The following is a 26098-nucleotide window of genomic DNA, read 5'->3' on the forward strand; positions in this document are numbered from 1 at the left end:
ACCCCAGCACCCTGCTCTTTTCACTATACCACAGCAAAGAGGAGCCCAACATCGGGGCTGCCCTCAGCGACCTTCTGAGTCACGCAGAATGGGCTGTCCACTCAGACAACCACGGTGAAACCCATGTGAGTGCACCAGTCGGCAAGGACCACAAGTCCATCTCCCCAGTCAGGGGCCACTTCTTAAAAGACACTGAGAGACATAGTGAGGGACTGACCCTGTACTCAGTGTCCACAGCTACTGGGACAGGTTCAAAGGGAATGACCAGTGAGGCACAAAAGGAGCCTTGCAAGCCAAAGATGAGCCAAATCGGGGCTAAATGTGCCTGCTCCTTCACCTAGGCCACCCTGCCCCAGTCCTGAGACATGCCTAAGGGATTGGGACTCTGGACAGGGGACACAGGAGAAACCGCCCAGAGGCTGTTCCCAGGAGCCAGCCTCAGAAGCTGGAGATGCGGGAGAGTGATCTTCCTTAAACCAGTTGGGAAGAAAACAGGACAAGTGTACAATTCACCTCCTCCAGGAATCTTTTTGGGCCCTGGTACACAACAGGTCTCCAGGCATGTCCCTTTAACAAAATCTGATAACGTATTTCCATAAGCTGCGTTTTTGCAAGTAGCGTTTATGCTATTCAAAATATGTCTTCACTACTCACTGCCTCTAGAGCAGCCGTGATTCTTCTAAAACGCTTTCAATTTGACATTTGTCAGCAACTGAAAGATCAGTAAACTCATAATAAAGTAAAATTAAAAGAAATAACAAGCTAACATCAACTGAGTCACTGTTAGCTGATTTACAAGAGGAACAGTTATCCTCAGAAAAAAGGGCAGATTTGTGTGTAATGATGCTCTTCAAAGTGACACAAGTGGGCGCCTGGGTGGCTGTCGGTTAAGCGTGTCTGCCTTCGGCTCAGGTCATGATCTCAGGGTCCTGGGATCGAGCCCCGAGTCGGGCTCCCGGCTCAGTGGGGAGGCTGTTTCTCCCTCTCCCTCTGCCCCTCCCCCCTGCCCATGCTCTCTCACGCCTGCTCTCTCTCTCAAATAAATCTTAAAAAGAAAAAGTTATACGAGTGACAGCAACATTATAAACACAACTAAAACGCCCTCCAGTCGGGCTGGTGACATAAATGATCAGGGAATAATAAGGAGCATGAAAACAGCACAGTTCCAAAGAATATTAATGATATGGAGAAATGTTAATGATGTAATTCGGAGCATAAACAGGATAGAAAAACTGTATAGATAGCATGATTCCTATTTTGTAAAATATGTATCTTATATGTGATGATTAAAAGAAAATAAACCAGGCGCCTGGGTGGCTCAGTGGGTTAAAACCTCTGCCTTCGCTCGGGTCATGATCCCAGGGTCCTGGGATCGAGCCCTGCATCGGGCTCCCTGCTGAGTGGGAAGCCTGCTTCTCCCTCTCTCACTCCCCTGCTTGTGTTCCCTCTCTCGCTGTGTCTGTCAAATGAAGTCTTTAAAAAATAAAAAGAAAATAAACCAAAATGTTCATAACTGAATGGGAGAGAGCCGGCTGATTTTTTTTTTTTTTTTTCCTTTTCGTTTTGCTATAGTTTCTACATTCTCTTTCAGGACAAATGTATTTCCACATGTGTGGCGGACGTGGCCACTAAGCCCCCTGGTGCTGTGCCAGGGTCAGGGCCTATGATCCCAACCTCCACTGGGTTTTGCTCCTTCGGTCTTTCAGGGAGTTCCCTTAGAATAACGCTGGCCACCAACTTCTCTTTTGGGACAAGGCACTAAGGCACCAGATGGGCCAGGAATGTGGCTAAGGAAGGACCCAGCGGGCCCAGCCATAGAGCAGGGAGGGTCCCCACCTGGAGCCACAGTGGTCCTGCCTCGGGAACCCGAGGGTCACTGCAGGCAGTCTCCCTCCCAGGCCCTGGGAAACCCTGAAATTAAAAAGAACCAATCCCACCCCCAAAGGATACCACTTTCCATTCCATTTTAATTTCCCTGCCCCTGTCCCCATTTCCAGGGAAGTCACGAAAAGAAAGGGGACCTCGGAGCCGGTGAAGCATGAAGGTTCAGTCCCTCTCATCTGGCAGCGCCCTTCCTCCCCCACGGCCACCCCGTGATCCTGGTGCTTCTTGACGGGGCCCCTCAGGCCTCCCTACTCCAGGTTCACCCACTCACTGCCTCCAGAGGACTTCCTGAGGCCCACATTTGTCATGTCTGTCCCCATAGAGCTGCCCATGGCCTACCAAGAAAGAACAGAAAAGTTTTGACCTGCCATCCAGACCCAGCTACTCACAGCCTGCCCCGTTCACCCTCCTCCTGGCACAACGAACCTCCTGTGACATCAGAGGTCAGAAAAGAAGCAGGCAGAATCGAAACCATCCTGGACGATCCCTGGAAGAGCCTGGGAAGCACACCCCTTCTGGTCTGTGTACACAGCTCTGAAGAATATCCCTTATAAAACGAATATTCACGAAACAGCTGTGGGAACGTGCACAGCCAACATCTACACGCGGGAGGGGGAGCTCCGTCCATTTAGGTCGACTGTCAAAACCCCTGTGGGGCCTGGGGTTGGATGGCTACTCTAACGGGCTCCTGCCTGCCTGTGGGAAGCACTCTGCTCTGTTGTAAGGGTGACCCTCTACGACCTTAGCAGTAAGATTCCTGGGCCTTGGGGATGACGAAGACTCGGTTCTCCACCAGGCCCAGTGGTTTAAATGCAAAAGCCATGTGTCTGCAGGGAATCTGTAGCTTGCCCCCAAACACCAGCTCTTTCAAGCCCTGACACCTTTGTATAGGCCTGTACTGTTCTCCTGCCTTTATCCTTCCAGCAAGAATCTCTTCCTTATCATTTAAGAGCCAACTCAAACATCACCTCCTCTGTTCATGTGCCTTTTCCACGTTAGCCACTGGGCGCCCATGGCTCTTGGACTGACTTTCAATCTTATGGCTCAGATGTTAACTGAGCCCTAATCATCTGTTTACACATCTGCTTGCACAGAGCCATAAGCCCTTGAGCACAGACCCAGCGCAGCCCCCAGTGCCCAGCATGGAGCCTGGCACAGAGCAGACCTTAGCCAGTGGTGGGTAGAGGAAGGAACAGATAATGCGCAGATAAAAGCTGCAGAGCCCGCCATGGGCGGTTATCTGACGCCGTGAGCGCCACTTGCCCCTTATCCTCGGCCCCAGTAAACCCTCCTCAGCCAGCGAGGTCCACCCTGGGGGCTCTGCCTTCAACTTCCCACTTTCCCGAGGCCATGGACAGTTGCGTGCAAAGCGGCTGGGAGTCTGGCTGGCAGTGTGAGGTCTAAGATTCTCTGGAAACACAAAGCCCTGTCCAACACCGAGTGCTGCTACTGTGTGTCAACACCAGCCAGGTGGCCACTTGGTCCGTCTGAGGGGCAGATCATATTTTAATTGTTACTATCTTTATCGCTTGAAGAAGGACAATATCAGAAAAGTAAAAACAATTGAGGCTATGTTTAGCCCTTGTGTTTTCCCCCTTCGCTCAGGGAACAGAAAGCAATTTGCTGGGTCAGGTCACCAGACAAAAGAAACAGGAACAGAAGCTACTTTTTCATGGCAAACAGCCCCGAACTTCTGGCCCTGACGTCACTCCGGACAAAGGGCCTCGGCAGGGCTCCGAGGAGAGGATACAGGACACCCCGCCCCTCCATTCAATACCGCTCTGCACAGACAGCAGTAACTGTCAGAAGTGACCATGGCCATAGACCTGGGGAGTCCACGGAGCAGGGGTCACCTGGGCTGGCGGGAGGTGTGGACATGCGTTTGCACGTCAGCTCTGCAAGTCACTGACTCTCCAGAGCCTCATTTCCCTGGTCTATAAAATGAGGGTGCCAGATAGGAACGACCTTGCAGAGCTATTCTAAGAATCAAACAGTTGCCTGGGACAGGGCCTGCGAGTGCACAGCAGGCTCTGCCAGGGCAGGGCCATGACAAGGAGGACAGTGTTGGACGACGCGTCCATAGCCGAGGCTCAGCTCCTCTGCCCCTGGGTGCCAAGCTCTGGGGGTCGGCCAGGGTGGGAATTTACACACTCTGCATCGTTTTTCCTCAGTGTGGTTTTGTGACCCTTGGGTTGGCAGGAGTGTCCCTCGGGGTGTTAAAATGCGATTCCCAGGCCCAGTCGCTGACTCAGTGACCAGAATCTCCGGGGGGAGGAGACTGCATTTAAATAAGCTCCTGGGGTTCTTGGAACGCAGAGGTATGGAGAACCGCTCCTGCAGGCTGCCCAGGGGCCTGGGTTCTCAGGCTGGTCAGAGGGGTGGCTCACTGCAACCATCCAGCCACACCCAGGACGCCCCTGGAGGCGTGACGCTTCCAGTCTCTACAACTTTGGATTCAGACCACCATCAGACGTTGGTGCTTCGGTGTCTGTTCTGTTTCCAGCCGGTAACAAGAAGCAGAACGACCGAGAAGGAAACCTTTAACCCTTCAAGTCCTTGGAGGGCCCTTTCTCACAGGAGTGGGTGGGGGCCCAAGCTGCCCAGCACCCTCTGGGTGGAGAGCCACAGGAAGAAGCCTGGGAAGCCAGGGGAAGAGTCTGAGCCTCCCTCCTAGGACACGCAACACCCAGCACGATGGCCCACAGCCTGGGAGCACCGGCCCCAGCCACACGCCCTCCGGGCAGTCCCCGTTCCTCTCCTGTTGCTCCATTCCCCGGTGAGACTGTCTTCACAAGATTGAGATTCTTCACGTGTGTGTGTGTGTGTGTGTGTGTGTGTGTGTGTGTGAAACACACACAAGGCTCTACCTCGAGACAGGAAGAGAAGCCACACGGACTCATATGAAAGCGTACCAACCATCCAGGTCTCTCACAGACGGCCCGACTAGGTGACCTCCCAGGTTTCACAACCTGGGGCTTGACGTCTGAGCCTGAAGTCTCTGGGAAGACTCCCACCAGCCTGGGAGGCACGGGAGAAGCCGACGCTCACACACATATGGGAACGACAACCCTGATCCCCAGCCTTGCTCACAAGGCCCCTGTCCTGCCACCCCCCGACTGGGGAGGTTCAGAAGGCTGCTGAGTACACAGATCTAGAGCTCAAAGAAAGAAAACGCTCGGAGAAGCACAAATAGCCTCTGACTTCAAATGTTCTTGTTTCCATTTCTACCCTTAAACTTGAAGGGAAATTCCCAGGGGCCCAGATTCTTAGGGGACCGCAGCCTTCTTCGGTTCAAAAGCCAGGAGACTTACAGCCCTGGACATCCGTGTGCTGTGTGTTACAGGCCACGTTCCGGTGAAAGAACCACAGCAGAATGTGGTTTACTAGAAAAGGCCAAGCACCTGAAGCAAAGACCGGAGAAGTTAGACTCTTGCAGGCTCTCAGCCTGGGTCTCAAGCCTCCAGCCAGATCAAGACCGGCTGACTCATTCTTGGACTTCACACCTATCTACCTGCGCTGACGATGACTCTCTCTCCCCCGCCCTGTGGGTTGGCTGGTGCTAACTCAGCCTCGGGACTGCAAAGACTCTGTGCTTGCTGTTAGGGTAGAAGCTCCCTGGCCCTTTCAGTGGGAAATGGAAAGATATCTTTCTGAAGGCGGCTTTATGAAGCCAATCTTACAAAAAAGAACATGGGAAAACCATGGAGGACAATGACTTGTGTAATATCCCACAGGGGGTCACTGATTTTTAAATGAACTTCAGAGCCCCTGGCCCCCTGGAGTGCCTCTCTCCCTGTGTCATCAGAACAGAGAGTTCAAAGCTATGTCAAGAAGAAAAGGTTCTCGGGCTTTGCCTGAGCAGGCCTCGCCTCTGGTGGTGCCCTCTCGATAGCGATGAACCATAAAATGTCAGCTGCGTCCTTGCTTCAGGGACAGTGACACAGGACACCAAGCTCCTCAGCTAAGGCGCAAGGACAGGGCACGAGGATGGCTGGAGAGGACACGCCACCAGCCCCATCCAGGGAAGCAAGGAGCCTGGCTGGGAGGTTGAGAGACTGCTAACCTTCCGAGTGGTAACCAGGACCCTGCTGTCACCAGCTGGGTAGGGGTGGCCCATGACAGCTGCCAGAGCTTCTGGGAAGCTGCTGCTCTTATAGAAAGAGGCTTGGTGGGATCGCCCAACAGAACGAATAGAGGGGTAAAAAAACACACCAGACTCACCATTAGGAACCTGGGCCTCAGTCTCCCCATCTGTATGAGGCAGGGTGCCCATCCTGACCCCGGGGGCATCCAGAAATGTGAAGGGAGCCAGTATTCCCGATGACAAGAGCTGTGAGGGGCCAGAAAGGTCACTTTTGCCCACCCCCTTTGGCACCCCCGTTCTGACTGTGGGTACATGCGGAGCATCGGAAATGGGTATGTGCTTGCGATTCTTCTCCAAGATGAGCACACAGTAAAGCTAAGGAGAGAGCTGGCAGCAGGGAGAACGGGTCCGAAAACTGCCAAGAAACGCGTCGTAACTGGTGATTAACCAACACCCCGCTGGGCTCCTTGCTGAGGCGGGCAGACAGCACACATCGCAGGCACGCCACTCAACCACGGGGCATCGCGGTGCCCCGGCCACGTGGGTGAGGAGCCCGAGCTTCAGAAGAGCGTCACACCTCACCCAGGGATGCAGCGCCCACAAACAGCACAGTCTGCGGTCCCAAGGCCGCGCTCCTGCAGTGGGGCCGGGCCACCCCTCGCCGGACCATCTCTCCACCCGGCAACACATCATGGTGGGTGGTGCCCAAAGTCAGTCTGGCAGTTGTCATTCTCCATCCTCTGGCACCACTGGGACCCTCCGCACCCCAAGGCAGGCCAGCCTGGCTGAGAAGGCAGCCCGGGAGGCTCCCTCTACACTTGTCACTGTCAACAGCCATGCTGTGCCAACTACACTTTGCACCTACTTCCAGCCTGTATTTTATTCCAGAAACACTGTCAGAAACCAATGCACGGTGCGAGGGGACATTTAGAGCGCTCTCTATAGACAAAACTTAAACTACCTTAGGGACTGAAAAATCACACAAATGCCCACGATAAATAAAAATAAAAAAAAATAAAAAGTAAATTAAAAAAAATCATTCCTCTGCATGCCTCTATAGGGACGTACTTTTAAAAAATGGAAAAAAAGCTCTCTTTTGCCAATTTCAGTTACTAACCTGTTCCTTACAGGAGGCTCTGGTCCAGTGGTCATATTCCCAAATGGCCAGCCCTGAGAGACGGAAGCAGCAGCGGAGACCAGAAACTGGCCTGGGCAGCCCGGTGGCTGCGGTGACTGTCCCTTCAGCCTCGGTCACATGCCCGTTCTAAGAAATCGAAAATGTCCCACCTCCGAATGCCAGCTTTCTCATACGAGGGGCCGTCGCATTCCACTTTCAACAAGTGACGGAGTTAAAAGACCAAAAGCTATGAAATCTCGAAGTGAAATCTTTCCATCCTGCGTGGCCCAACACGGCCAACTGGTTTACCCTGTAGAAATTGATACAGAGAGTGCCCCCGGGAACAACCCTTTCATGTACAGAGCAGACTTTAACAGCCAAGTAATTAAACACAGAAAGTACGGGCTTATAATTAAAATGCTGACAAACCTGAACCAGAGCGGCACAAGTAGGACGGCTATAATATTTTTACAATTCCCTTTTATACATAATGCATGATCCTTCTGCTCAAGTTTCTCTATGTTCTCTGCCTGTGAAATAATTTACATTAATAAATAATTTATTACCATAACTCCTAAAGTAATTATGGGTTTCCATGCAATTTTTTTTTTTAGCATATGAATTGTTTTGTTCTCTGTTCATTGACTTGTATTTACACGACTTTTCCTAGTGGCCCTTCTGCAATAATTGGTATCGCATTTGCCTCCTCACATATTATTTGATTTCCAGGTCTCTCCTCGCCTGAGTGGTGAGGAAAATGGAATGTGTCGTGTCCATTGTCCCCGCGATACGGAACTCATTTAATGGGTGCAATTAGCCAAGGGTGGTGAGCGGAGCGTGCTCTCACCCCGCTTGCCCTGCCTCACCAAAAGATATTAAACCGACCCACGTGTGCCACTGGGTCAGCGCGAAGAAGCGTTGAGCACAGCGAGCGACAGTTGGCCTGGGAGGGGGGAGCCCCTGCCGCTCCCAGCGCTGAGCGCTTCTGTCAGGTGCGGCCAAGCCCCCTTCCCTGCCCACTAGAGATCACGGCAGCAGCAAGCTGACCGCAGGCGGGCCACGGCCCTGAAGCTGCCACCTGACCGAGGCTTCCCGTGTTAGGAACACAGGAACCAGCCACGTACGTGGCCCTTCCCCAGAGAAGCCGCTTGCAGAGGAAATGGCTGCTCCGCTCAGAAAGCGTTCTCGGGATGCCATGGGAGGGGAGAAAGGAAGCAGCGAGGCAAACACTGTCTCTGCTACAAAGAGCCCTTCGGGGACCGGGCTGGGCTCACAACCTAATAAGGAGTGCTGGGCCCTGGTGCGGAGCAGGCCGGGCGGTGGCCGGGCCCCACTGTGCCCTGCTTCTGCCATTCACCCCTCGTCCTGGCTTTCTTCTCTCCCCCACTCTGGGAAGGCATAGAACTGCTTCTTTCTACCAAGTTCCCGAACTTAGGGTGTGGGGGGGGCGGGGCGGGGGGGTGGGGGGAGACAACGGTGGGGAGGAGCCCATCCAGCTCAGGATAACAGAAAGTACTTAAAGAGAACACATTGTGGTGAGCCCTTGATGACACGAGTAAGGCACTTTATCGAAGTGGGCGTAGGGGAGGCCGGGCTCCTGAACAGGGTGGCTCTTTAAGGGGAAGCAGACAGGCCGCTACACTCCCCACTCCAATGCGCTTGCCTGGATTTTCCTCAGAATGCTCAGGGAACTCAAACTCGCCCTGGCTTCCAGCTAGGACCCTTGCAATGGGCGCCTGGGAGGGAAATGCCCTGAGTCACGGGGCCAACCTGTCCCCAGCAATCATAGGAGAATTCCACCAATCGGGGCCAGAACATGAGTTCTTTATTTCCGGGAGACAGACAGGGGTTGGTGATTATAGTAATGGGACATTTTGTCTTGGCTGAGTATCGCCCAGTCCTGGAAAGGCTCAAAAGCCTCTTGAAAAGTCCAGCTAGACCCACCCAGGGCCGTTAAAAAGCAGGCATGCGGAAGGTGAGACCTCACTGCCTCAGACGCCCTCCCATGCCCTCCCATTCACCATGCGGGAGGGGCCACACCCCGATGAGCAGGGTAAAATGGCCAGAGCCGTCCCCAGAGCTTCCACCAGCACAAAGGCCTGGGAAGGCGCCCAGGAAGGGGATGTGGGTGGGAGGGACTGAGCTGGTGCCTTCTGTGTGCTGCTGTCTCTTTAAATCCTACCAGGAACTCCGATCTGCAAGAGGAGGAGACTGGGGTTCAGGAAGGCAGGCTGATCTGCCCTCAGCTCTGAGGACCCCAATCCACAGGGAATTCTGTTTCTCGCTCTCTTGGCTCCACTAGGCAGAAGCCCTCTTGAGCGCGGGGGCTGACTTTCTCTCTCTCTGGGCCAAGTGCCTGACAACATAGTAGACCCTCAGTGAACATTTCGGGAACAACCTGCCGAAATGATCCGCGGGGAACGAAAAGCATACGTCAGATGGGCCAGGGTCTCCCCAAACCAAGGAGGGGCTGGCCAACGGCCAACGGAAGAGAACAGCCGAGGAGGCAGACCCCCACTGGGCCGCTCCCCTGCTCCCTGGCCGTGCCCTGGGGCCAGCGTACATGAGGCAGGGACGGCCTTGAAACGAAGTCTGAAGCCTGGCGCCTCTACCACCAGGGTACTGAGCTGAAGTCCAGGCTGGCCCGAGGAGCTGAGCGCGCCCAGGGGCCTCCCTCTGCTTCCTGGCGGGACAAAGGCAGGCAGTCTCCCCACCACAAACCCGAGCCCAGCCCGTGAAGCAGGCAGGGAGGCAAGCTTCTGAGCCACATGGCTAAGTCGCTGAGGGTTTGTTGAAAGCCGTTAACCACCAGAGGTGCTCAATCAAGCCCCGTGTGGGGACAGGCTTCAGAAGTGTGTCGCGGGGGGGTACCAAGGCCAGGTGATGTCCCTGTTTCCACGTCCTCTGGGGGGGGGGGGCAGCAGCAAGAGGACCAGCTGGGGCTCTCCCACCGAGCTGTGGCTTGGGACTAAGAAGCAAACCATCTTTGTTCTCCCCCAACCTGGGCCCAACTCTGCCCAGGCAGCTTGGGGGGGAGTCACCTCACGAGGTCCTGATGTCCCCCTAGACGAATGGGGCGGCCTCAGCGGCCCCCAGCAGAGTTGCTGCGGTGTCCCAGAGACGGCGTGAGGAAGGAGCCTGGTGCTCACTACGACACACCCAGCAACCCCTCCGCCCTCACCAGCCTGTCTACCGGACAGAGTCTCAAGAAGACAAAGAAAACACTGTGCACAGAGTCAAAGGCTGAGAAAAGAGGCAGGAAGACCTGACAGTCCTGTGAAGACAGGCCTGGGATCGGAAGGCCTGCAGCGGTCACCCACCACGGGAGCTTGGTTGCTGCCTCGGTGCGAACATTACAGAAACTCATGCGCCAGGGTGTCCCCACCGTGGGCGGGAGCCATGGGGAGACAGCAGAAGGAGAGAAGGTGCACGATCATCTGGAGCTCAAAAAAATCAACATAATCAATACAGTCATCTCAGCCGCCCCCTTAGGAGAAAGAGTAATTCACACCTGCATGGGCACCGGAGACTGAGACAACCCTTCCGGAAAGCATGTCAACAATATGAAGCAAGAGCCTTCAAAATGTCCCCGCCCCCGGCCTCTCTAAGCCACTCCCGGGAACTCCTAAGGAATAATCCAGAAGGCCGACAAAAGACAAAGACTTAGACGCATAGTCACTGCTCATCACAATGGCAAACAGAACACAGCCATTCCACCCAACAAACGAGAGACAGTGAACTCGGTCAGCGCCCGGTGATACAGTGTGTCACAACACACTCGTTAAACCACACCGAGGGGCCAACGCTACCGCGCTGGGGAAAATGGTAGTAAGGACTACTAAGTGAAACCAGAAAAAAAAAAAGTTTTTTGTATGTAATTTTATACAATCACCCATTCATTGTGGACTTGGCCATGTAAGAAACTCAAAGAACATTAAAAATACACCAAAATATTAACAGGCGTCTCACCAGGTACTGGGGCTAGAAGAGATTCTTATTTTATACTTTACACTATGGTACGTCGTCCCAATGTATCAAAGTGAACATGATTACCTTCATAACCAGACAGAAACTCTCAACGTTATGGTTGGAGATGACATCTGTAAGCCACACCCCAGGGCCCACTGGCTCCCTGAGCCCCATAGCCCGGGTGCCACTCCGGCACGGCCAGGCCCGAGACTGCTCAAGCACAGAGGAGAGACCCCATGGCTGCTGTGTGTGCCTGTGTCCAGAAAGGGCTTCCAGCATCTCACCTGGGGGACTCAGGCTCTGGTGGAAGGACCAGAGAAGGACTCTCCACAGCCACCTCGGTTACTCACCCATAATTCCACAAGAGAAAAGTGTCGGTCCTTGACTCATCTTCTTTGGCGTGTGCTGAAAACAACCAGAAAAGCTATTCACTCTTCACGTCATGAGAAGCACGTCTGTACATGACCCTGCACTGATCCCTCGCTAGAGTCGCAATTAAAGGGGTAACTGCCTTCTGCCAACGTCAGATTAGGGAAGGGAGAAAAAGCATTCTAGGAGGCAACATCTGCCCATAATTAGACCTGGGCTCTCCGTCCAAAGTCTCCAGTGAGTTATGGAGTCCATCAAGTTAATGGCTTCAAAACACACAAGAGAAAGCCCCACGACTTCTGACACTTGGGGATTTTTCCATGTGAGTGCTGGGGAGGAGTGCTGGGGAGGAGGGCGCGGGAGGAGGTGTGATGCACACGGTCACGGAGCTGGGCTGCAGAGAGGCCGCCCCATAGCGCAGGCTGGGAGAAGAGGGGGCCTCTTGGTGACAGGAGGAGCCCCCAGAGAGGAGCGGAGGCCCGTCCGCCACCCCAGCTCCCTCCCTCCCCAGAGACACCAGGAGAACAGCAATTCATCCTCTCCACAGAAGCACCAGTGAGAGCGCAAGCGGGGGGCCCTGCACTGTGCAAAGCTGCTTCGCAGCTACAAGGAGGCCCCCCCAGGCACGCTCCCTGAACTGAAACAGAAACTCAGAGGTTATGTCTGGTTGCAGCAGAGAGCTAGGGTTTTGAACTCTTGGCACCGTATTATAATGGCTTCCCTTCCCACCATAAGCAGCCCATGCCTCCCCTCAAGGCTCACACCTAGCCTCACAAAATGCTACAGCCACTGGGAGAGGGACAGGCCAGTGGGGCCCTAGGCCCCAAGACCAGGCACTGCTCCATGGCTACACAGTAACCTGAGCACAGAACATTCCAGGCTCCCCTGCACTAGTTGAGGCATGGGTCAGGCGGCCTGTTCTGACCTCTAGTGAGGCGGAGACGGTGCCCACTGGGGCTCTAGGAAGAAAGGTCTGCCTCGAGTGTTCCTAAGACTCTTTCCCTCCTTCCTTCCTTCGCCTAAGTACTGATAATTATTCCCACGCAGGCTGCACCACAGCTTGAGCCCGCGATGGGGGAAGAAGCTCTCTGTCCCAGAGGAGTCAGCCTGTCCAAGAGAACTCCAACTTCTGAGAGGAGCCCCAAATACCAGGGACACGCAGGCATCCTGTCTGAGAAGTGGGTGGGAACCCAGGCCCTGGGGCTTTGGGGCCTGGAAGGAAGAGGGCAGAGGTGACTAGGAACGCCTGGCCCTCCCAGATAAAAGGGTGGCAAGTGCCTGTCCCCAGCTTCCCGATTCAGAGACCTTTGCTCTCGGTCAGCCATGTGCTCACCAGCCTCGTTGCTAAGGGTCCATCCTGCCCAGCCTGGGACACAGAGGTGAAGGATGCCTGCCCTGGCCCTCAGGAAGCTCACAGTTCATGGAGGACACAGTCCCACAAACCATTACACTACAGGGAGTGTGGGACCAGAGAGGAGAGGGCCCAGGCCAGGGGTGCTGGGGTGCGAGAGGTCAGCCCTGGCTTCCTGTCAAGGACCAGAAGACGCCGACAAGCAACAAGGCGCCGGGACAGGCCTGCTCTGGTGCCCTCCTCAGCTTCAAACACTCATTATGTCTGCAGGACAGGCTGTCCTCCTGGACTGAACCATCCCCTTCACTGTCATCTGGGGAAATATCTGGAAAAAGTGAAAGACGGCTGTGTCTGCCTCCCTCCCAAATGACGTGGTTGACGCAGCGGGATCCACACAGAAAGCCCACAGCCAAGCCACCGAATGGAGAATGAGTGACAATGACTTGAGAGCCTGCCTCCACGCCACACAGCCCCAAACAACCAAGCACGTGGCCTGTGGACACCGGGCAGGCTCTGCTTCCAGGGGGATGGTGCAGAGACATGAGTTGGGCTCTGCCTAGGCCAGGGGCATTGGCAGCCAAGGGAGACAACTCTGACTGCGGGAGCACCTTGGCGCCAAGCAAATACCCGCTGGGGAACCAGAGTCCCCGGCCCACACTTGGGTTGAGGGGGCAGGTGGCAAAGCGAGCCAAGGCCGGTGGCCCACAGAAACCCAAACCCAGATTGGGCCGGGAAGGCAGAAGACAGCAAGGAGCCCGGAGCCGCCTGTCTGCAGCACTGGTGCGCAGACCCACCGAGGAGGGCTTGGGGTTCACGGACAATAGGAAGCAAGCCAGGAACAAGCCCGCTGACCTGTCCTTCCACAAAGCCGGTGTGTTCCAGAAGGGTAAGGCGGGGCCCTCCAGATCCGGGCCCTCCCAGGGACTGCTGATACCTGTGTGAGCACCAGAGAGGCTGGGGTCTGGGCCTGCAGAGGGAAGCACCGGGCCGGGCCACAGGCCCTCCTCGCTCATGCATTTGTTCGCTCGGCAAGGATCAGGCCCCGCTGGCTGCAGACTGTTCATTCCCCAGGCTGGAGGACACACACTTGGAATGGGAGTGCGTCTCACTGCCCAGAAAGCCCTGCTCCAAGCCACCACCCTCCACGGAGAGACCAAACCAGCCTCCTAGCCGGTCCCCGGGCCTGTGCCCTGGGTCCACCCTTCATTCTCCACCCAGAACCCAGAGGCCAGCTGAAGCTACTCCTCTGCTCCCGTGACATCCCACAGCCACCAGAACAGAACCCGGCCACCCCTCTCCCCACAGCCACCCAGCCCGTGAGAGCCAAGCCTGGGCACAGGACACATGGGCAATGCTGCCACCTCAGGCCTCTCCACGACAGGCTCCTCACCAGGCCCCTTCCCTGACCATCCCAGCCAAAGGGCACCCTCCCCACCACACTCTCCTCTTAGTGCCCGCACCACCTGCGTCTGTTCCTTCGCTTCTGTGCTTATTCTCTGCCGCTGAGAACGAAGCTGCTTAAGGCTGCCATCTTGTCCCAGCACAGACTAGGCACCACGTGACTATCTGGTGCTCCACAGCGATGCCACCTGTCTGCCCAAGCTTATCTTGCTCCTGCCGCCACTCGCCCAGCAAATGCAGGGCCAATGGAAACAGACTTTCGCTGGGCAGAACTTGCCACCTCCCCAAATCGATGGGCTCATGCCAAGTCCAAACTTGGTGGAGAAGGGGAGAGAGCACCCGCCGGACAGCTGGGGAGTGAGAGGGCAGCGATCACGTGCACTCAGATCTCACAACGTGAAGGAACACCTTCTCCGTGTCCCCTGTTCTCAGTGAGCTCCATCCCCGCTCTCTCACCGAGCACGTGAAAATGGGTGACCTCCTGCCCTCAGCACCGACTCCTGCACTGGGACTCCTCCCTCCACACCGCACAGCTTCTCGGCAGGATGACGCCTCCATCTCTGCTGACCAGAGACGGGCACGGGACGCTGGCGTGGCCAACCGGGCCCTCTTTGCTCTGGGCCTCCGAGTCCTGGACGAAGGAAGTGCGGGAGCTGCTTTACCCAGCGGGGGGCCCCCAGCCTGCCTGGAGCACCTGCTTCCAAAACCCTCCGAGCTGCCCTGTCCCTGACCTTTCTGGGGCCTCCCTCGCCAGCTCTCCCGACAGCTTCCCAAGATGTCAGGCGCAGGCACACCCTGGCTGCTGTCGGCTTTCTCTGAGCCCAGCACCAAGGTCCCCTCTGGGCTCCAGGCTGGCCCGAGCCAATTCATCCCCGGTGTGCCCGGACTGTCACCAAATTCCTGCTGGTCTGCACCGGTCTGCAGCCGGCCTTCCCAACCCTGGAACCCTCCGCATCACGGCAGGAGGACGGGCCGGCCAGTCCCGGCGCCGCGAGGCCCAGCAGGCCGTGGGGACTCCAGCCTCGGGCTCACACGACGCTCACCGCGCACACCAGAGTCGGCACCCAGGCCTCGGCTGGGGCTGGCAGGAAGAGCACAAGGAGCACAAGGAGCGCAGCTCCCCGTAACGCTTCTCCCACCGCCACGCGCCTATTCTCCAGCCCACCCCAGCCGGGCCTCCGTGAGAGTCCTCAGGTCACGAGGGAAGGCTTTGGAATCAGACCCTCCACAGGGAAAGCAAAAGCTGGACATCACCCCGGGGCTTCAGGGGCCATCAGTGTGACTGAAGAAAGCAAGCCTGACTTAGATAGAGACACAATCCAGTCTTCACTGAATGAGGAAATAGCTCGGACGGAACTCGGCGCAGCTCATCTCTGGCCTTCGTCGTGCTCCTTCAGAGCTTTGCTCTGCAGATTCCTGACCAAAGCTGTCACCTCACTATTTCCCCACAACACTGTTAAGGGGAACCACAACGTGACACGGGCGGGCTCCTACTCATGCCTTCGAGCGGAACAAGCAAGAACACCCCAGCCTCCAAAAAGGAACACAGCGAGACCATGGCAGTGGAAAGCAGAAGACAGGGCCAGGCCTGACCAGGACAAGAGAAGCCGAGAAGGGATGAGCGGCCTTGTAGAGAGAGGCTCTCAGACACACTGACAGGGATGGAGAAGCAGCCCAGGCTCCCTGGGCTCCCCGGGCGTCAGAGTCGGCCAAGGCCCAGCCTGCTCAGGCAAGAGGCTTCGGACTGTCCCAGACATCTGTGCACCTCTGGGGTCTGACTTCAGGCCAGGCTAGGCCTGCCAGCAAGGCTGGCTGGGACCGGTGAGCCCAGTGCCAGCTCTGGGGAGCCGCAAACATGAAGACCCTCCACCCCAGGCAGCTGGGTGCGAGGCCTGACATGGCCCCGGACTCTCCCCACTGGGCAGATCACAGCCCGGGCCTCCTAACCTGACAAGAACGAAGGGAAGGACCAGCTCCCCGGCCGGGTGTCGCCTACTGTGGGAAATACCTCGAGGTTGGGGAAAGCGAGGCTGCCTACAGCCACATGCCACCCTCTCCTCCAAGACAGTCTCCAGACTTGAGAGAGAGCTGAGACACCCGCCAGGGAGAGGAGGCAGGCCCGGCCGGGGAAGACGGTCACTCTGTCCTGGGAGAACAGGGCACAGGCTGAGCGTGGGCGTGCGGGAAGGGGCTGGGGAACACTGCTCCCGAGGTCAACCGTCCGGGCTGTCTTCCAGCGGCAGCAGCTAATGTTAGAACACTAGGAGGAAGAGCCCACTCCGCAGAGGAAAGCAACCAGCAGAGTGGGGGTGGGGGCGGCGGGGTGGGGAAGGGGAACTGAGCAGTCTTCACTGCTGTGCATTGTGCAAGCCAGGCCCACACTGCGGCCAGGCGGGGCCCTCAGCCCTCTCTCTCCCCAGGGCCAGGTGCCGGGAAAGGCAAAACCCTGGGCACTTGTCAGTCCTTTTTTCTGTTTCCCTACATGTCTCTTGGGAACAAGACCAGTCACTTGTCACCAGCATTTCGTTTTTAGAAAAAAAACAAGAGACCTCAGAGGGCAAAGAGGGAGGGGCTACAGGCTTCCTTGCCCAGTGCGTCCAAGGTCACTGGGTGGCCCCCAGGTGACTTTCACCCACAGTTTGAGACCTTCTCTCTGGCTCCGGGGCCTCTGGGGCCTGCTTCCCTAATTCCAAAGTGGCCTGTGACTCATGTTTTCTTTTTCAATCTGAAGCCCACCACCCCCCCTCTTTCTGTTATCTTCTTAGCCTGATTAGAAAACAAAAGAGAAATGCTTTTCCATGTTCCTGTTGTTATCTTGATGGTATTTACACGAGGATGGCGTTGCCAGTTTAGGAAGCCCAAGCAAAGCCCGTCCGCTCCCTCCCAACCTTGCCGGCAGGGGAGGGCGCATTCTAACGTGCCTTCGCCCTCCCTTCCGCCTCACGGAGCCTCACGGAGGTCAGTGCTGGACCGAGATGATCTGGGGTTGTTCTGGGCTGCTCCCTGTGCGTGGCCTTCCTCGACTCTTCTGAGATGAGTTTCCCTTCCCCCACGAGGGCTGGGAGGCCCCGCATTGGCAGGCAGGCGCTCGGGCCACGTCTCCTCGAAGAGCAGCTCAGTGGAACTGGGGCCCACATGCCCCGGGACCCGCCCCACGGCGAGCCCCAGCCAGCGGCCCCGTGAGGGGACCGGATTCTGCGGCAGGCGCTGAGGCCAACGGCACAGCTGGAAGCGGGCAGGGACCCTCCCTTGGGACCTCCGGAGGGCCCTTACCCCAGAGGTCGTTCCCTTCTGGCCAACGGTCCTCCCCGTGTCTTCTTCAGATCTCAGCAGGAAAGCACCCCCCGCCCCGCGCCCCCACCTGCGCAGCAGAAAGCAGAGCGGCTCTTCCGCACCCGCGGCTAGGAACCTGGGCAGCAGCCGGAGAGGAATTAAAGCAGTGAGGAACCCGCGTCCATTCCCTCTACAAACATCCCTGAGCACCCACCGTGCCCCAGGCCCCGGTTTCAGGCCCTGGGCACTCAGCAAGGAGCAAAAGAAACAAAATTCCTTGCCTTTATGAAGCTCGCATTTCAGAGCAGTCATTCAACAAACAAGATGGAAATGTCAGAAAGTGACAGGCGCTGAGAGGGAAGAGAGAGAAGGGGAAGGGCAGGAAAGCGTGGGGGAGGGGGTGGCTGGAGCAGAGTTCAATTTTAGGCTGAGTGAACAAAGACGAAAGAGAGGGAGGGAAGGAGTCCTGCCCAGGGGGAGCGGTCCAGGCCACAGAAGTGCAAAGGCCCTGAGGCAGGCTCGTGCTTGACAGCTGAGTGAGTGTGGCTTGAGCAGAGTGAAGGAAGCAGGGTGAGAGCAGAGGAAGAGCAGCATGGTCACAGAGAGCCACAGTACATGGGCCTTGGGCCTCCTGGCAAGGGCCTTGGCGTTTGCTAGGCGGGAGACAGGAAGCCGGCAGAAGGCCGGAGCCGAGGAGAGACACACCTGCCTTGTGGTCCCTCTGGCTGCTGGTAGAGAACAGACCAAGCAGCCAGCAGCAGGAGACCAGTTACACCACGTTCCCAGACAAGAGAGGACAGCGGGTGGGACCAGAGCGGCAGCAGTGAGGATGGCAAGAGGGAATCAATTATATTTCCAGATATATATTCAGTGCAAACTGGAAAGCAGGCCATGATGGGCAGAGACCTGACCCATCTCTGCTTGTGGAATTCTGCGAGCCCAGTGCCCGGCACACGCACGGTGGTACATAAAGGCCTCCGGTCTCAATGGCTTCCCCACCCTCCTGCAAGGGTTGGAGCCCCAGCCTGGCCCGTCTGCTCTCGGCCTGACTGCTGCTGTGAGCTTGGGGACGGAGCCCACGAGGGTGCTAGGGTGGGCTCTAGGAGGGGCTCACTGGGAGGGGTGCCGGGCAACGTGGCAGAGTCCTGGGGACTCAGCTGTCTGCAAAACTCCTCCTCACGTTTATTTCCGTCAGCGTGGGACCTCTCTCCGCCCCCTGCAGGGGAGCAGCCCCACTCACTTCTGAGGAATGAGGGCTGGAAGGTTAAGGGACTACCCTGTTCTCAGTCTGAGAAGGCCAGTCTGCCTCTCTGGCCCACCCCACCAGGCCACTTGGTCATAGGACAACTTTGGGAGAAGGCAGTGGAGGGCAGCTGTCCCCAAGGCCCAGCACCTTGGCCGCCAGACCGCGCCTTCTTTCTCCCTCATCTCCCACCCTTGACATGAGGGTCATGTCCTGAGGCAGCCGCTCTCGCTCCCCACCAGCCTTCCGAAGGGCGGCCTAATCTCGCCCCCACTTGGGCACCACCTCCCTTCGGGGAAACCGCCTCCCCTACGGGGTGGAGGCCACGGGAATGTCAGTCTCAGCCCGGCAGGGCGGCAGGCCCCTCTGCCAGCTGCCTCAAGCATGCCGCCGGGCTCTGCGTCACCTCGGCCCGCTGCCCCAGCCTGCCGCATCTCCCAGAGCTCTGCCCTGGGCACTCTGGACTCGGTCTGCTGAGCCCGCACGTGCCGCCCACAGCCCCACCTGGACATCAGGCCTCAGAAGAGGTCACCAGGGAAACGAGGCCCAGTAGGTCCTTACCAGCTCAGGGTTCAAGGTCCTGCACGCTATGGCGTCAGCTCCCTGGTTGTCGAGGCTTTTACTTAGGATCATCACCATGGTAAGGACCTCAGGCGCTCGGCTCCATCCCAGGGCGGCCACGAGCCATCTTCACTTGGGCGGACTTGGGCACAGGTGGCCTGCTGGGCACCTCCCAGGGCTGAGGTGACCTGGCATCAGCAGGAGCAGTTCCCGATCGGCTGCTCACGCTTGGGGAAGGGCTCCTCCAGGAAACGGCCGCGTGCACTGAACTCCCTGAGAAGACAACAGAAAAAGGCAAGGGATTCAGGACTCGGGAAGACCGGGTCCCCGAGAGACCCAGCCGTGCACCCCCACACTGGGAACCCGCTCGGAAACGGAACTGCCTCCTTGCTGAAGGAGAGGCATATGGCTGCAAAGGCCGGGATCCCCTTCTCAGGATCCCCCATGCTGGCCTCGGGGCACCCCTAAAGCCCACGCTCTAGTGGGTACAGCAGTGGGTCTCCATTCAGCTGCATGGCACCTTTAAGACCTAGCTCAGGGTCTGGGTTGGTCACAATCTGCTGTCCCCAGAATGTACTCAAGTCACATGGCATCTTAAACCTGGCTGGCTTAAAGGACAGCTTCGGTATATGCCCGAGGCTGAGGGTCAGACAGGCACCAACCCCACGGTCAAAACTGAAGGGACCAGGCCCCAGGCGGCCTCAGGCAGCAAGGTGGCTGCTGTCCTCCACGGAATTAAGAACAGGAGCTACTGGAAGAGTCGACGGTGGAGGGGGTGGGGGGCCATTTAAAGGCACATATTTCCTACTGCCGGAAGCACCACGTTTCAAAACACACATTTGCGAGGCCCCCCGTGTTGCCTCCTTCCGCAGACTGAGCCAAAGCAAGTCATGGCCTCACAGGGCCTGCCCACGCCACCCAGAGCCGCCAGCAGTAGTGACAGGCCCCCTCGTGGCGCCATTCTGCACAGCCCACCAGCGCCTCCTCCCGCGCCGCCCCCCAAGCAAATGCTGAGAGCCGGGCCTTAGCTCAGGCTCCAGAACTCACTCCCTACACGTTCCTTTCTCGGATCCTATTTCCCCAGCCCACCCCTCTCTGGTCACACCTTCAGAGAAAGTCACATGGATGCAAGGAACCTGAAGATCACGGTCACAAAGTGAAAAATAACGACGGAAAATAGCAGAAAAGGGCAGCTCCTAATCTGTAATTAGCAACAAACTGCTCCACGCAGGAAAATGTTTCAGAATCTGCTGCTCTGTGTAAAAATTAATTGCACCCTGGTATTTACTTGCCGTCCAGATTGTAAATCATATTTTCCTGTTTACTTCGATTAGACTTTACAGTGGGTGTTATTGGAATTGCTCAATTATGGGCCAGCTGGCAAGCACAGGAAAATTACCTTCTACTGTTCTTCGAAAACAAGGTTCATCCAAAGTGCAAGAGCAGGGAAAGGGGGGGGATCGATACATTTTCCAAGGATGGGTTGTTCAGGAAGAGACTTGGTGGCGTGCAGGCTCCCAGGTCACACTGGAGTTTCAACACCACCTCAGTCTAGAAGCAACACATTCTGACCGAGAGTGAGCTGCTCAAGGAAAGAATGTCAGACCACTCCTCCCAGCTCAGGCCAGAAAGCCGAGCCAGAAATGCCCGCCAGCCCCCTGGACGCTTGGCTGGGGAGCAGGGTAAGGGGGTGCTATGGACTCGCCCTTCAAAGGGACCCTTTGTGCCGCTTCAGGGGCGGAGGCAAGGCCCACTGGCGGCCATCTTCTTTCTGGGTGCAGCCTCATTCGGTTCTGGGGCAGCCGGCCACTGGCCCAAGGCCCAGGGGGGACCTGCCCTTCCCACCCACACGCCCTTCCCACCCCCACTCCCCATTTGCTTCTTCCCTAACAAGGCAGGACGGCTTGGTGGTTACAAGCTCAGGTCCTGAGTCAAAGATACCTGGGTTGGAATCCCAGCTCTTGAAATGCATTGTCTGAGTGACTTTTACCAAGTTACTTACTCTGTGAGCCCGTTTCTCTCTCCGTAACATGGGGACCACAGCGCCTGCCTCACAAGATTCCTACATCGTCTGAAAACAGAGCTCAAGCCCTGTGCTCACGGAGAAGCCCTAGCTCATTTGAGGAAGCGCTCGATAAACAGTAGCCACTGTCCCCACTTTCATCAGGGAGACTGTAGGTCCCCGTCCGTTCTCAGCAGCGGACGCCCAAGCATCTATCCGTCCTCTTGGATTTTTTTTTTTTAAAGAGAAATTTCATCAAATTTTTTTAAGGCTAAATTTCACCAGGATGGAACTGGCCATCTTATGGCCCATCCCTCTGGTGAAACAGTAGGTGGCCAGTAAGAATGATACTGTGGGAGTCCGTCGCCATGGAAACGTGTTAGGCCATCGAGATGCAGCCGATTGGCACCAGACACAAAGCCGGACGGAGGGAGCAGCGTGGGCGGCCCCGCTCTCGCAGCTCCTCCCCTCCGAGAGCCCAGGGCGGCAGTGGAGGGGTGGATACCGGAGCACCGTAAGCTCCTGGAAACGGGCGGTCAGCAAACATGGCAGGTGCCGAACGGAGAGAGGCGGTCTAGCACAAGCCCTGTCCCCGGGGGTCGTGGGGAATTCTGTGGATGCAGGCACAAATCTGACGAAGGCAGGCAGGGCGAGGGGGCATCGCAGCTGAGTTGTAAAGGGAACCCCCTGCACAGGGCAGACAACCCACAGCACAACCTATAGGAGCCCAGGAGTAGGGACAACCAAGATGCCATCAAAAGGGGGCTGTTTCCAGGAAGCATGGCGGAACCACGGAAAGGGACACCACGCCACTTCAGGCACATCGGCAACAAGGCAACTCTGACAGGACAGAAAGAAACCCTCTCCAAGACACGCTGCGAGATGAGTACAGCAGGAGGACAGTGCGGTCCCGAAAGCGCGGCCGCCTTATGGAAGCACCTGCCGTTCTGGAGTAGAAGACAGACTGGGCAGCTTGTGCAGGCTGCGTGAATACCCCACCCAGGACCTATGACACCTTTTCGGTGAAAAAGAAAATAGGCAAGATTTCAACATGCAGGAGAGAAACACGAGCAGAGGGAAGGCTGCGAGCAGAGCATGGGGCCCTGCCCCGTACACGCTGCGTGGGACTCAGGGAGCACCCCAGTGGCAGGAGCAGAGGGTGTGTGGACAGGTGCAGCAAGGGGACAAGGAGCTGGCAAGACAGATTCAAACCAGACCGACAGCTCGCAATGCCGACCGAGTGCAGACTTTACCACGTGGCCACAGGCAGCTCCCCGAGGGGCTGGGCTACTTCGACCTGTCGAGGAAGAGTAGTCTGGGGGGTCCTTTGCAATGCCCAACACAGCGCCCTGAACACAGCACGAGCTCAATACACGTTTTGAAATGAAGCTAAATCACAGCAACATCTGAAATGATCCAGGCACATTCTCAGACCTTGTGAGGCAAATCCAGACCAGCAGAGCCTGGCACAATCTGGAATTCCCTGGGATTCCTTTGATCCGTGGCATGGGCCTGGCCAAGTTCACTAAGGAATGCCAGTGCCCGTCCAGAGACTTGGAGTCGAGTCTGAGGATGGGGCCAGGGACGGCTCAGGGAAAAGCTGGGAGTGAAGCTGGGCTGGGGGCTGGGGGGGAGGGGAGACTGGTTCCACCTTTGAAGGAACAACTGGGAACAAGGCTCTGGCCCAGGGAGAAGGAGGTGCCCCAGAGCCGCAGGTGGCACGATGAAGGTCTCCTGTAGGCCACCTCTGGGCACAGACCCCACTCGGGCCTGGTGACTGACAGCGAATTTCCTGATGGCTTGAGCCAGCCATGCCTCAGCCTGCCCTCCCCCTCCCGTGAAGCAAAGGAAATGGAAGGGAAGCAGCCCCCTTCGGCAAGGTCTTCAGAAAGGCCGCCTGCATTTTTAGACTTGCCTCACTTCAGCCATCCGTGTGACACACGCAGTCTGGGGACAGGACCTAGAGCAAATTTAGGGACACGTGGTGAAGTGCACCTTTGAGTGGGCCGTGCCTTCTGCCTTCTGGATGGCCAGGGGAGTCGAATCCTGGGGGGGTGGAGGGGGGGAACCAAGGCTCCTAGCTGTCCCACAAAGGGAACCAAACCTTCCCAGGGTCGCTTTTGGCTTACGGACTCTATAGCTACGTGCCCAGAGTTTGAAGGATGAACATTAAAATACGCGGGAACCTCACCAGAGCCCTTCCTTTTCCAGACCCAGGTAGTGTCAAGAAGGGGGCCTGGAGGCTCAGCAAAGAGACCTGGGGCTGGAGTGTGTGGGCTCCAGCGAGACGGTTCGGTGACCTCCCCCAGCCCAGGCGCCCAGGCCTTCCGGCCTCCCAAAGGGTCAGTGAGGAGAGACAGCTGTGTCTCCACGACCTTCAACACACAGAAAACCAGAGACAAGAAGTCTTTTCAGTCGATACAGTAACACCCCAGACACAAGGAACACCAAACCCTGCCAATCTGAGGGGATTCCACGGGAGAGACAGAATCCGGGGAGAACGTGCATTTTGTTTTCACCATTTTCCTAATATCTCCTTGGTCTGTATTTGTGGAACTAAGTGTGACGCAGAGTCTACCTTTCCGCAGAGCATGAATAAAATAAGAGCCACGGCAGCCGTGCTGGATTCTCTGCATAGTGCGTCCATGGAGTCCCTGCTCGTGGGCCCTGTTGCTATTCCATTCTACAGAGTGACAAACTGAGGCACAGGCCCTAGGTCGCTCAGTTGTGAGGGACAGCACAGGGACTCGGGCCACATCAGCTGAACTTTGTCTTGACCTGACTCTTCTACTCCAGGATCTGTGTGTTTCATCGTAATGACCCTTCAAGTATTTCTCAATTAAACTGACCAAATGCGGAAGCAGAGACATGAGGTTTGTAGCAGTCCTCGTCTCCAAGGCTCATCCTGAGGTATCCCAGGCCGCGCGCTGACCTTCCGGAACCTACTGCTGAGACACAGCACTAAGGTTCCACGGCTGGCAAGGGTGCGGGGAGGCAAGAGGGCGCCAGAGCCGTCTATCCTAACCGCATGGATGGGCAGCTAGGCCAGGCGCCACGTGGAAGGTGAAATGCTCCCCATGAACACCGGGGTGTCTCCAGTCCCCTGGGGGAGTCGTGCTGGCTTCCTGCTACACCAGCTGGAATCCACGTCCATCTGCCACCTCTCCCCAGGCCTCTGCCTCCAGCGGCCTCTCCACCACGGCCACCCTGCCCTCCTGTCCAAGTCCATTCTTAGGGGACCCATGGGGGGCCCTCCCGTCCACCTGCAGAGTCTGGGTGTAGGCCTGCCTCAGTCGTCCTCTGGTCTCTGCCCGGAGCCTGCCACAGCAGGAACCTGACATCCGGGTCTGCCGGCGGAATCAGGAGAACGGGGGAAGAGCGGTGGATCCCCGTCTGGAAGCCACACGGCCACCCAGCTCAGTCCCAGAGGAGCGGCGGAACCCTGGGGGAGCGATATGATTCTGCTAAGCTCACCCTCTGTCATCTGTAAGACGTGACCCTTGCTCTGCCCCCTCACGTGGAAGGGTGAGGAGGTACGACTCTGCAGGGTGGTCCCTGCAGGCACGAAGTCCTCGGCATGCCCCACGCCAAGCTGAGTGCAGGCATCTATTAGCCGCGTGCGGCTAACACAGGTCATGTCTTCTCAGCCGCAGCGTGAGCTGCTGGGGGCAGGAAATGGGCTTGTGAGTCCGCCAAGCACCTTACTCCTAGGATGGGGCTGCTGGACATTTGAGTCCGTTGCTGATTTCCTTGCTCACTCGGGGCTCCTAGTTGCACATGCCGGGGGGGGGGGGGTGCCGGGGGGTCGGGGGCAAGGAAACGAGGCTTCAAGAGACAAAATGACCTAAAGCCTCACAGCTGGCATGTGCCCGCGTCTGACTCTCGGGGGAGAAGAGGTCAACCACCTGCTCAACCCAAACCTCACTCCCCACCCCAAAGTGAGGTGACCCCTTGGAGGCGTTTTCTTTGTAACTGAGCTGAACATACCTTCCCTGGCCTAGTCCTTCGGGTGACCGAAGGCCACCAAAGGTCCACATCTGGAGAAGGACAGGCAATCACATCACCTGCCTAGCAAGGAACCCACCCATGCCCTTGGCTGAACAAAGTCGCGCAAGCCCCCTTATGAGACTATCTTACTGGAAGGAAAAAAGAAACCAGTAAAATGAGCCACTGAACCACATCAGGACTCTGTTCTTTGGGACTTTACACAGTCACTCTCAGTGTTGTAGGGATTTCCTGGGGTTTAAGCAAATAGCATTTCGAGAGGAGGGGAGGGGTGACATTATTCAGGGACATGAGAGTGTCGAGACCCAGAGCCAAAACAAATCTGAACATGGGAACGAGACAGCCGGTGCTGCTTCTTGAAACCAAAGCCAGCTGCATGCATGACTTGTCAGGAGCTCGTTTATCAATGAGAAACACCCGACAGACAAGTTTCCGACGAGCGCTCAAGTAATTCTCACTACGGTTCGTGTCATTTCAACCCACCGGCCACCACGAGAGACGAGATGCTGTGGACTGGAACTTGCTGAGCAAACTCAAAAGGAAGGAAATGAGGGACAAGGGAGGGAAGGGAAGAGAACCAGTACTTACAGAGCACAGAGCCAGACACCACCTTTGCCTCCAAACCGGGGCGCGGGAGAGAAGGGCAGAGAGCAGAGGATGGTGAGACACAGCAAGGGCCCCAAAGATAATCTGAAATGTTAAGCCACTTAGCCTAAGACGACCATGACCTGTTCTTCAGTGGGACCTATTTACAAGTATAGTGAATTGAATCAAACCACGAGGAAAAACCAAAAGAGATAAGGAGTTAAAGAAAAAAAAAATTTTTTTTTTAAAGCAAA

General features: G+C 56.7%; 1 protein-coding gene across 2 annotated transcripts in view; it reads right to left on the reverse strand.

Annotated features, from left to right (window-relative positions):
* FAM53B (family with sequence similarity 53 member B) overlaps positions 1-26098 on the reverse strand; it is a 138566-nt gene that overhangs the window by 50139 nt on the left and 62329 nt on the right. For both annotated transcript variants that reach the window (XM_046027218.1, XM_046027217.1), the window contains exons 2-3: positions 19253-19525; positions 11405-11459 (exon numbers count right to left, since the gene is read on the reverse strand). In XM_046027218.1, coding sequence (XP_045883174.1) covers positions 11405-11459; positions 19253-19330 — 133 coding nt within the window. In that variant the 5' untranslated portion in view covers positions 19331-19525. The remainder of the gene's footprint in view (positions 1-11404; positions 11460-19252; positions 19526-26098) is intronic.

The sequence above is a fragment of the Meles meles genome, chromosome 13 (genome assembly GCF_922984935.1).
Source record: "Meles meles chromosome 13, mMelMel3.1 paternal haplotype, whole genome shotgun sequence".
Classification (NCBI taxonomy): domain Eukaryota; kingdom Metazoa; phylum Chordata; class Mammalia; order Carnivora; family Mustelidae; genus Meles; species Meles meles.